The sequence below is a fragment of the Elephas maximus genome, chromosome 5 (assembly GCF_024166365.1).
Source record: "Elephas maximus indicus isolate mEleMax1 chromosome 5, mEleMax1 primary haplotype, whole genome shotgun sequence".
NCBI classification, from domain to species: Eukaryota; Metazoa; Chordata; class Mammalia; order Proboscidea; family Elephantidae; genus Elephas; species Elephas maximus.
Genome location: NC_064823.1, coordinates 80,838,143 through 80,850,166, shown reverse-complemented (window position 1 = coordinate 80,850,166; position 12,024 = coordinate 80,838,143). Strand labels below are relative to the sequence as shown.

General features: G+C 37.5%; 1 protein-coding gene across 1 annotated transcript in view; it reads right to left on the bottom strand.

Moving 5' to 3' along the window:
- CCDC158 (coiled-coil domain containing 158) overlaps positions 1-11,682 on the bottom strand; it is a 74,474-nt gene extending 62,792 nt beyond the window's left edge. The window contains exons 1-7 of the mRNA XM_049885986.1: positions 11,601-11,682; positions 10,182-10,294; positions 5,373-5,482; positions 4,938-5,265; positions 4,509-4,585; positions 3,887-3,997; positions 2,992-3,106 (exon numbers count right to left, since the gene is read on the bottom strand). Coding sequence (XP_049741943.1) covers positions 2,992-3,106; positions 3,887-3,997; positions 4,509-4,585; positions 4,938-5,265; positions 5,373-5,482; positions 10,182-10,294; positions 11,601-11,670 — 924 coding nt within the window. The 5' untranslated portion in view covers positions 11,671-11,682. The remainder of the gene's footprint in view (positions 1-2,991; positions 3,107-3,886; positions 3,998-4,508; positions 4,586-4,937; positions 5,266-5,372; positions 5,483-10,181; positions 10,295-11,600) is intronic.
- Positions 11,683-12,024: the final 342 nt, after the last annotated feature.

The following is a 12,024-nucleotide window of genomic DNA, read 5'->3' as shown; positions in this document are numbered from 1 at the left end:
CAGTAAGTCTGGCCTTTTTTGTGAATTGATTTTTTGTTCTACATTTTTGTCCTGCTCTGTCCAGGACCCTCTGTTGTGATCCCCATCAGAGTGGTCAGTAGTGGCAGGTAGGCACCACCTAACTCTTCTGGTCTCAGGGTTGTGTAGGCTGCAGTTCATGGGGTCCATTAGTCCTTTGGCTGGTTGCTCGCTTGCGTCTTTGGTTTTCTTCATTCCCCTTTACTCCGGACAGAAAGAAACCAATAGCTGTATCTTAGGTGGCCACTCACAAGCTTTTAAGACCCCAGATACTACTTACCAAAGTAGGATGCAGAATACTGTCTTTGTGAATTATGTTATGCCAGTGGATGAAGATGTCCCCTGAGTCTATGGTCTCTTGCCTTTGAGGCTAGGAACTTCATTCCACGAGGTGTCTGGTTATATCTAAGAGGTTTCCCTGACTATGCCACTTATGTGCTCTATTGTCTATATTAATATATGACGAGCACCTACACTTATGTATTCATCTCTCAGTTTTGCCAGTGTGCCTACTTCCACTAGATCTGAGGAATAAAGCATATTCCCAGCCTATGCTGTACTGAATCATGACCACCCTGCTGTTGTACAGGGGGAGGTCATGACCTTTTGGTTAGGCTTGATCTACCAAGGATGGGGTGGACATTCCTGCTGTCAATCGCCAGGAAAAACTGGTCCCAAGAAAAGAAATCAGAACACAGCAGACCTCGGAGAGGCAGAAAAGAGCAAATGTTTCTCTCTGGGATTGGGTTTCTTGGGTCCGTCATTTAAGTAGTCTAAAAGTTCCTTATGTCTGTTCCCAGGCAGTAGGGCTTGAAATGACCTTGCCACTAAGAGCTAAGCAAGGAGCTTTTGTAGGGCAGTGGTATCCAAACTGCAACCCACCAATGAATCATGAAATCAATTTAGTGAGCTGAAAATAGCATCTGGAGAGAATAGAAAATACCCCGCATCATATGTAATAGAAGTAAATTTTGTTTTGTGAAAACTTCAGTTGTGTGTGTCCTGGATCATATATTTCTCACTGTGAGTAGTCGTCAAAAATGTTTGAGAGCTAAGGCTATCCAAAACCAAACCAAACCCACTGCCGTTGAGTCAATTTCAACTCATAGTGATCCTATAGGACAGAGCAGAACTGCCTCACACAGTTTCCGAGGCTGTAAGTCTTAGTGGAAGCAGACTCCACATCTTCCTGCGGAGCAGCTGGTGGGTTTGAACCACTGACCTTTCGGTTAGCAGTCAAGCACTTTACCTACTGTGCCACCAAGACAAGGACGTTCACTGATCAAACCTGTTGCCATCGAGTCGATTCTGACCCATGGTGACCCTACAGGACAGAGAAGAACTGCCCCATACGGCTTGCAAGTCACGTCTGGTGGATTTGAACTGCCAACCTTTTGGTTAGCATCCATAGATCTTAACCACCATGTCACCAGGGTTTAGTAAAGTCATACCTAAATTTTCCAACCTGTCTCAGCTATGCCACTGGGGATTAAGGTTGAGGTCTTACTGCCAAGCTTGAGCTACAGAACTAAGGAGAAATAGCCCTCTCCTCTGGCCAGCAGAGGGGTGACTTGGTAATTCAATGGGTTTCCAGAGGAGAGACACCTGGAAGATTGTTATTAGCTGCCATGGAGTTAAGCCCCGACTCATGGTGACCAGTGCTGCAATATACAATTGCTTCTTCCCGTAGGGAGCTCTGCTCTTCTACTGTTACTCTGGAAAATCTGGGTTAATTTATAAAGGAAATCTGGCAGCTTCCTTATACTTTATTTCTTGTAACCTACTGGTCCATATCAGAGCTAAGGTGTGAGAAATTAGTTAAAAGTGGCGGTTAGAGCTGTGCCTGAATTGTTTCTGTGTGATCGTCTAAGGATCTCGTAGGTACCAGCACCAGTGTCAGCTGTGGTCACGTCAGCTCCAACTCAGGCAACCCCACGTGCGGCAGGGTAGAATCGGGCGCCACAGGTGTTCCCAGCGGCTGACTTTTTTTAGAAGTAGATTGCCAGGACTTTCTCCCAAGGTGACTGAGTGCACTTGAACCTCCAACCTTTTGGTCAGCAGCTAAACACACTAACCACTTGTACCACCCAGGGGATCCCTCTTAGAGGTAGGGTGACTAGATACAGAATTTATCTTCCAAACTAGGATACTTTAGAGACTGAAAGGTAACGACATTCACAAAACAGGATGCTGGAATAACAGGCATAAACCGAGGCCATCCCAGGCAAATGGAGGTGTACGGTCACCCTACTCAAGGGAATAAAGAACACAAGCTGCTCTGAATGATAGCACTTTGCTTTTTTTTTTTTTTAGGGTCCCTACTGTTTTAAACATGGTTGAAATTAACAGAAGCCTAAGCTCTGGATAAATGGTTATCGGACAGCTTCTCTGTAAAAAAAAATGAGAGAAGAGAAGTGATAGAATATCAAATATTAATTAAAATCTGGTTTAAAGAGGAATTATGTGATGAGAGAAGAAGACCAATCTCCCTAATTATTTTTTATTCAGCCTAACCTTACAATTAATTTGGTTTATAAATGTTACTTTAAAAAATTAATTCAGTTTGCTAGCCACACAATGATTGATAATTAGGAGTTAAAGTAAGAGAGGATGAAGGTCCCAGAAGTATTGAGTGGTAGGGGAAATCAGTTGGTACTTAAGTATTTGCTAAAGCTAAGTCTTGTAAACATAATTAATATGGTCCTATTTTTGAATAATTCTTTAGACACTTACTTGAAACATGCAAAAATGCTTTTCTAAGAATAAACTGAGCTGACAATTTAAATAAAAACCATTTCTCTATAATTTAACATAGATTATTGGGCAAAATACGTCTTCCTACTCTAGTTTATAAATTACTTTTAATTTGAAATTATTGCTTTGATTACTTATTTGCAAATAAACTATTAAAATATATAAATTAAATCCGTGTATAATAGTCTTTGGAAGTAGAACAGCAAAATCTAAACTTACCTTGTCTTCATACGTTCTTTTGGCTTCTCTTAATTCAGAACGTAGCTGAGAAACAGTAGATTCCAGGTCACTGAGCTGCCGCATATACATTGAATTTTGGTTTCTTGCTTGTTCTCTAAGAAGGGTTTAGAGGGAGAATATAAGCAAATAGCAAACTAAGAATAAGTGGGATATCTAAGCATACTCTAGTTTGTACATACTACCACTAGTTATTTCATATGGCATTATTAGACCAATTTTGTTCCAAATTTGTTCCAAATTTGTTTTCTAAAATTGCTTCTTAAAAGCTTCAGCTCGAAAATGTTAATTACTGAGGCTAGGTGATGGGTATATGTGAGTTCGTTATACTATTTTCACTTTTCTTTTGTGTTTGATTGAAAATATACATTTAAAAAGTTTGAAAACTAACTCAAATAATAAAAGTATTTATATGCATATATATTAATTTTATTTACATACATTCATGTATATGTGTGTGAAAACCAAAAACCAAACCCATTGCCACTGAGTTAATTCCAACTCATAGTGACCCTGTAGGACAGAGTAGAACTGCCCCATGGAGTTTCCAAGGAGCACCTGGTGGATTTGAACTGCTGACCTTATATGTATATGTATATAGTACATGTGTTTTATCAGATGAAATATGAACAATGCTTTAAGATATTCAATCCTAAGAGGCCCAAATACTTGCAATAATACTTCTGATATGGTCAGATAGTATTTTCTATATGTTAATGTTTTCTCTATTCATTTGAGGATTTAGAAAGAATTTTACTTTCTTATGAAATCAGTTATTAAGCCATTTTAAAAAGATCTTAGAATAGAAAATTAATGAAAACAATGTCCATAAAATGAAGATACAAGGCTATCTAGTTCATACCACCAGGACACATACTGAATGATTTCCAGTTGACTTTGGATACTATTGGCTTGACTTCGAGCACTGCTAGCTTTCTCAGTAAGTCCTGTTATTTCAACTTCATGTTCATTCATTAACTGCTCAATCCTATTAAAAAAAAAGGTGGTGACTGTCATTTGATACAGAAGATTTTGCCTGATTACAAATTATTCCAAAAATTAGTGATTTTCAACACTTTCAAAGTTAGTATTTTGATGAGACTTTGAATATGATACCATGTTATGAAAAGTATCCAAGGTCCAGAGTCCCTTATCTAACTTCTCGGCAGGCCAGCTAAACTTTGGAATTCAGAATTTTTTTGATTTTACAATGGTAGTAAATTGCAAATACCCTATATTCTATGACACCTTCAGCAAGATCTAGGGAAACATCCTGTAAGCCAAATATATTAGTAATACATCAATAAATTTATAAATGGCCACACTAAATCATAAAGATTATAGAAAATCTTACATTAGCTCAGGTGAATTTGCCACAAATCTGTGAGATAAAACTTCTTGTGTTTCAGGGCTTATTAGATTTTGAAATTGTAGATGACAGGCCCTAGCCCTGTGATGTAGTTTTCCTACAATTTTCTACACCTCAGTCGGAAACCTACCGATCTTGATGTTGCTGAAGAAGTAGTTCTATTTTATTCTGTGATTCAGATTTTAATGCTTCAAGCTGTTCCTCTAGCTGGTTGTAAAAAGGAGACATTGATTTAGGGATTGGTAAATGCAAAGTTTGGAAAATTTAGAGATTGTGCAACTAAAGAAATGCTTTAGAAAGATATAAACACAGGTGATACTAAAATCAGATAACATGCTATCACTGTATTTCATTGGATCTTTTACTTTGGCTTTACTCTCATAAGCTATACAGGTAAATCTAGTTGGTTCTTATTAAGAGAGATCACTGAGGACACACATTCGGTTACTTCAAAGAAAAAAATGACAACTCGGCTTACTTTTAAGACTTTAAACAAATACATGCCTAATATTATTCCTTAATTTTAATATAAAATTCAAGTAGTGTTCTCACCACTTACTGGAAATATCCTCCCTTTAAGATAAGAAATCTCTGTGTCTAATTCTCTCAGGATTTTACCAATAGCTGAGCCCAAGTTGCGGACATGGAGAGCAGACATGCTTTCATGATCGTATACTTTCTTGCCTGAGGCTTCTTCAAAGTCAACCAGGACTGATCGGATTTCTTGAAGCACTCCCTCATGACTAAGCATCATTTTTCTTAGCTGCTCTATCTGTGTGCAGCTATCTTTTAGCATGTCATCCTTGAGGCATTTGGCAGCTTCAAGTTCGTGAACTGTATTTTGAAGCTGATTTCTTAGATCCTCCTGGGACTGACTCTCCCTTCGTCTATGAATAATTGAAAGAAAATAAATATGAATAAACTTTATATTTGCACAAGTATGTTCACATTACAGAGTAAAATTTGATAATCATTTCAGGTAACAAATACCAACCTGATGTCAGCCATGGCATCTCTCTCCATTTGCATCTCTTGAAGTTTTGTTTGCAAATCAATGACCGATTGCCTTAAGTAAAACTTTTGTTTTTCATGCAATTCATTGCTCTGGAAAAAATTGCCATGAAAATTAGTCTTTACTAGAGGAATACATTTCCTTATAGTTAATAATTTTCAAAAGATTACATATATTTTTAATTTATTTTTATGTGTACTTCTTTCCCCTGCCACTGCTGTAGTTCAGGGCCTAGTTAATAATTTCTCACCTAGATGACTGAATACCCCTTAACTAGTCTCCCTGTCTCAGGGCTTAGCTCCTTTTAATTCATTCTCTACTTTACAAACAGGAAACTCTTTCTAAAATAAATTTGACTTTGGGCTAAAGATGTTAGGTGGGAGTAAGTTTTATTCCTGATAACAGAAGAACGGATGAAATTCAGTATACAGAAAAGCCAACCTCACCTCGCAACTCACAAGACTGGCAGCAGGCAACCCCCACCCAAAAATCAAAGTGTTCTGCTACAAAAGAAATCAAAAAGCCAGGCACTGAAGGATCTCCCAGCTTAAGAGCTGATGCTCTACCAAATCATCCTAAAGCAAACCCATCAAGCTCTGCCCATCAATAGTGCACTTGCTGTCAGCTTTTTTATTGACTTATCCTTGAGTATAAACAGAAAACCAAAGATCACCGAACACTTAAAGAAGGTTCTAGAATTAAAAACAGAGAAATCAAGATTAAACAAAGAAGCAAACACCCGGAAAAAATGAGTCAGAGGAAAAAAAGACAAATAACACAAGGAACAGAAGAATCTTTTTTCAAAAACATGTATTTGCAGAGAAATCCAAGATGACATCATAGTCATAAAGCAAGAACAGGAAGTTATGCCAAAGAATTGAACAGAGAACAAGAAAAAGTTCTCAGAAATTAAAAATATAAGTGCAGAACTAAAAATTCCAATTCAATAAAAATGCTGGAAGTCAAGAAATGCCCCCCAAAAGCAGAAAAAGTAGACAAAAATTTTGAAAGAAAAGTTAAGAGATATAATGGTTCAACCTAGGAAGTAATAGCTAACAGGAGCTCCAAAAAGGAAGAACTGAGAAAACAGAGGCAAAGAAACTATCAATGAAAAAAAATAGTTGAATTCCTCAAAGCTGAAGGGCACAAATCTTTAAACAAAAGGGTTCACTTAGTTCCTAGAACAGTGAATTAAAAAAAAAAAAAAAGTAAATCTGCAATTAAGCACATTATAGTGGAATTTAAGAGTTAAAGAGAACACCCTAAATTTTCAGAGATTAAAATCAAATAAAAACAGAGGCTCTACAAAGGAACAAGAAGCAGATATCTACTCAGTAGCAACATCAAATGCTAACAGACAAGGGCACACAGTATCTTCAAAGTCATTGAAAAAACGGCTTTCAACTTTACGCAAATTATCAATCAAGTATGAGTACAAAGTCAATCCAGACGTAAGAGGATTCATAAAACTTGTCTCCCATACAGTCTTTCTTAAGAAGTTACTCAAAGACATGCTTTGACAAGATGAGAAAGTAAATCAAGAAAAGGGAGAAAACAGTGAATCCTGAACAAGGTGGATCCAACCAGGAAAGCAGCGGCAGCAGTCTCAGGAGAACAGTTATACAACAGATTAAGGAGAAACTAATCTAGAGTGTACAAAAGGATAGAAGAATTCTGGGTCAAAGGGGATTTGACAGAAAACATATGTGATCTTTTTAAAAAAGTTTTTATTGTATTTTAGGTTAAAGTTTACTGCATATTTCTCATTCAAAAATTTATATACAAATTGTGACATTGGTTGCAATCCCACAATGTGTCAGCACTCTCCCCCTTTCCCTTTCCACCCTGGGTTCTCAGTGTCCATTCATCAGTTTTCCTGTACCTTCCTGCCTTCTCATCTTTGCTTTTGGGCATGTTTTGCCATTTGCCTTTTGGTCTGGTATACTTGATTGAACTAAAAAACACATTTCTCAAGTGTGTTACTGTTTGTTTTGTTGTTTGTTTTATAGACCTGCCCAATCTTTGGCTGAAAGGTGGACTTCAAGAGTGGCTTCAGTTCTGAGTTAGCAGGGTGTCTGGGGGCCACAGTCTAGGGGGTTCCTCCAGTCTTTGTCAGACCAGTAAGTCTGGTCTTTTTTTGTGAATTTGCATTTTGTTCTATATTTTTCTCGTGCTCTCTCTGGGATTCTCTACTGTGATCCCTGTCCGAGTGGTTGGTGGTGGTAGCTGGGCACCATCTAGTTCTCATAGGCTCAGGCTGGTGGAGGCTGTGGTTCATGTGGTCCATCAGTTCTTTGGACTAAAATTTAACTTGTGTTTTGGATTGTCTTCATTCTTTTTTGCTCTGAATGTGATAGGATCAATAGATGTATTTTAGATGGTTGTTCACAAACTTTTGAGACCCCAGACGCTACTCACTGAAGTAGGATGTAGAACATTTTCTTTATGACCTGTTATGCCAGTTGACCTAGATGTCCTCTGAGGCCATGGTCCCCAGTCCTCAGCCCCAGTAACTCGATCTCACAAGGTGTATGGATGTGTCTCGAAAGCTTCTATGGCTTTGCATTGATCAAGCTGTGCTGACTTCCCCCATATTTGTGTTGTCTTTCCCTTCACCAAAATTAACACTTGTCTACTAATAGTTAGTGACTACCCCTCCCCACACTCCCCTGATCTTTTTTTTTTTTAATAAGGATATGATAAAAGCAAATAGTATAAGGAAAAGAAAGGCAATTAGGAATGACAGGAAAAACAAAAAAGCTACACAAGAAAGGTGATGTAATAGGATGCTCTGCAGTTGACAATGTTTATAAAGTCATTTTAAGTTAAGTTCCTTTAGCTTCTTCTCTTACACACCAGGTGAATGACTGTAATAGTCTGAATTTAAGACAGGGACAGGGGAAGGGAAACAAATGTGAGAAATACATGAGGTACTCTGGGATGGACTTAGGGATAAAACAGATGTCAGGGATGAGGAAGAGGCATCAAGAATGAGTCAGGTATCTGCCTTGTGTAACTCTGCTAAGGTGGCACTACATACAGCTAAGAATATGTTTGGGGGAAAAGATCATGTATACAGTTGAAAATGTTGAGTTTATGGAGCCTGAGAAATATTTCCAGGAGAAATGTCAAGTAGGTACCTGGGTATATTAACTGGTGTGGAGCTCAGAGAAGAGGCTGCACTAGAAATATAAATTGAGCATTCATTGGCATGTAAGTGGCAACAGAAGGCATGGGAATCACTATGATTGTCTACAGAGGGCTTCACTGGAAAAAATGAGCTCAAGGAAGATCAGGAGAATGTGTTTCCATGAGACCTAGGGGAAGAGAGTGCTTCAAGGGGAAAAGAACAGTCACATGTGTCAAATGTTGTTGAAGTCTAAGAAGGAATGTAAAGCATTAACTGGATTTAGCACTTACCAATTCTGTAGTACAGATCGCACTGTTACTATCATTTTCTCTTTTAAATATCTCATCCATGAGACCGTAAATGTGTACATACAAGGGACCAGGTCTTATCTATCTTTATATAACCAGTGCCTTGCATGATGTCTTTGACACAGAAGGTACATGCTAAAAATTACAAGTACCCAAATAGCCCTGTTATCCATTTATTGATTTAACACATATTTTTTCGGGGTCAACAAAGTGTCACACGCTCTGTCAGGGGATGGCCCTAGAAAATGAATTAAGACACTGTTTCTTATCCTTATTGCCACCTCCATGCATCCTCTATCTATATATACCTTCATTTGTGTACTTTTCATAAGGTACTGTCACTATTTTTTTATATGACCAGCTCTCCTTCAGGACTATGAACTCCTTTTGAGTCCTATCTTGTTTATCTTTGTATCCTCTGCACATAATTCAGTAGTACATAATTTTCGGCACTTAAAAAAGTTATGATTTTTTTCCTAAAAGTGTTCACACTGATGATGTGTTCACAAGTACAATAAAACGTGCTAAATACTACAATAGACACGGGCACAGAGGGCAGTAAGGTGTACAGAGTAGAACACACCTAGTGCTGTCTAGAGAAAAGGATTCAGAGAAGGAAATGCTTAGCTGAGTCTTGGTGGGTAATAAGAGTTCTCCTGGCAGTCAAGGTAAAGAAGAGAGAATAGCCTGGGCAAAGGCACAAAGGCTTAAAGTAAGACGGTGCACCTAGGGAAAAGCAAGTAGCTTGATATAGGCGCAATGGAGGGTAACTATGTGTTAAAGGTAGCACAAACATACAGGAAGTGATTAGATCATGAAGGATTTTGCATAAAATAGTACGAAATTTGACTTTCGTGCTGCAGACTGCTGGTATCCAACATGCAATTGTAAAGGCTGGTTAAAGTCAGCTTGGTTCTACAAAAGGTCCACTTGAAATTTTTAGCAAATAACATCTATACATTATTCAGTTAGCATGTATACCCTCTACCACTGCTCTGCAAAGAGAAACCAGGTATTTTGATAGCAAGGCAGCAGGCTTGACCCAATTATTGATTGTGACTGCAGATGAATGTTATTAACTGTAACATTTTCAGCTATTCAAGTTTTACTAAAATTACACCATGAAACCAAGGCATTATAAATGATTGTTAACAAAAGGAAGATCAGAATATAGACTTTTCATCAACTCAATTTTTAATACTGAAATAGAAGGTATGAGTCAAATTTAATAAGTGTAACCAATAAATTCATTAATTTTTCTTCCAGGAAGTTTAGTTTCTATTCCAAGGTAATGTGCCTCACTTATCTTTCCCAAAACAGCATATTCTGCTGGAAGAGAAAAATGCAACTTACTTCACTGAGTTTTCTCTGCAAATCTTTGACTTGATGTGAATATTCTTCCAAAACACGTTCAATGTGCTCCTTCCCAGGGTATGAGACGGTTTTTCTATGAGAATCAAGTTCCACTTCATATTTAGGGAAAAAAGGAATTTGTGTTAAATTCCCGGTTGAAGATGTGTTTTCAATTATTGTACCACGAATAGATGACATAAAAAATGGGCTTGAACCTAAATGTTAAAGAATTCATTAATTTATTAACTTATTCATAGGGTAATTTTTTGACAAACATTATGTTAGGTGGTTCCCTTATTAAGTTCTTAAAGAATTCAGGGTCTCATGGGGAAAAGAGACAAGTGGAAGGATAGTAAGAACTCTGAGAGAGGTGAGCACAGGGTATGATGCAGAAGACTGGGGGGTGGAGGGAGTTTCAGCAAAAGTGATATGTGAGCTGAATGAGCCTTGAAATATTTACGAGTAAGAATTAACCAGTCTGGAGGAGGGGAGAAACCAAGGTATTGCTCCTCAGATGGGCTTCTGTGGCTCCAGCTCCCTCCAGGCAGCCCCCTTTGTGATTCTAGCTCTCACTTCTATGCTCTTATCACAGCTCCTCTTCTCATTATCCTTCTAGTTGAGGGGGTGGTAGCAGATCCCTGTAGTTGCTAATCTCTAGGTTGTCTGAGGCTTCTTAGCTTTTCAACACCTGTGTAACCAATTCCCTGTATTAAATTCCACCTTCTTATCAAACCTAGAGTATTCTGTTTTCCTGCTACCTTCTGCAATAATTTAGGTCAGAAGTGATGGAGGCCTGAAGTAGAACAGTAGTAATGGGAATGGAGAGAGAAAAAATTGATTCAGGATACATTTCTGATGGTAGAAGGGTAGGACCTAACTGGATGTGGGGGTGAGGAAAAGAAGTCAAAATGACAGAATTCTGGCTTAGGTGACTGAGTGGACAAAGAAACATAGGAGGAAGAGAAGGCATTAGGGAAACATAATTAACATGTTGCAGTTGAAGTGCCTCAAAACTGAAACAATTTTTAAACTAACAAGAATAAACATATGCTAAAAAACAGATATGCTATTTAAAAAAAAGAGTGAGACTAAGTTAGACCATGGTGTAACTGTGTACTGCACAATTTAAAAAAAAGATAATAAAAAAACAGCAGCTCAACTGAATATGGAGCTCTGGTGGCACAGTGGTTAACAGCTTAGCTGTTAATCAAAACGTTGGGAGGTCAAATCCACCAGCTGCTCCTTGGGAACCATACGGGGCAGCTCTACTCTGTCCTATAGGGTCACTATGAACTGGAATTGACTCAATAGCAATGGGTTTCATTTTCTTTTCTTTTTTTTTTTTCGGTTTGACTGAATACTATGACGACAGCTTAATTCCAACTTTTTTTTCCATTTTGTTTAATAAAGGGCACATACCTTCATTGGATGTGATGCCACTGCTTGAAAAAAGATCTTCATTATGTGTTTCACAAACTTTTTGTTCCATATTAAATATTGCTACCTCTTCTTAGAGATCTTGAAAATATGAATACTTCCCTGTTTGGTTCTTTTACTTCTTGTCTATGAAAAACAGATATTAAATCTTTATTAATAATTAATAAATTTTAAACATTTAAAAATTCATAGACCAGAAACTGACTTTACTAACATTTGAAATTTAGTAATAATCTTTCCACCAGAAAAATATTTACATAGAAGTATTTTATTAAACGAAATTAAAAAGTTAATAGAATCTGATTGTCAGAGTTGTTGATTTTAATAGCCAAGTGACTTATTAAAGACAACTTGAAAATCGAAAACTAATACTTTCATTATTATGTTAAATAATGCTCTGATTTGG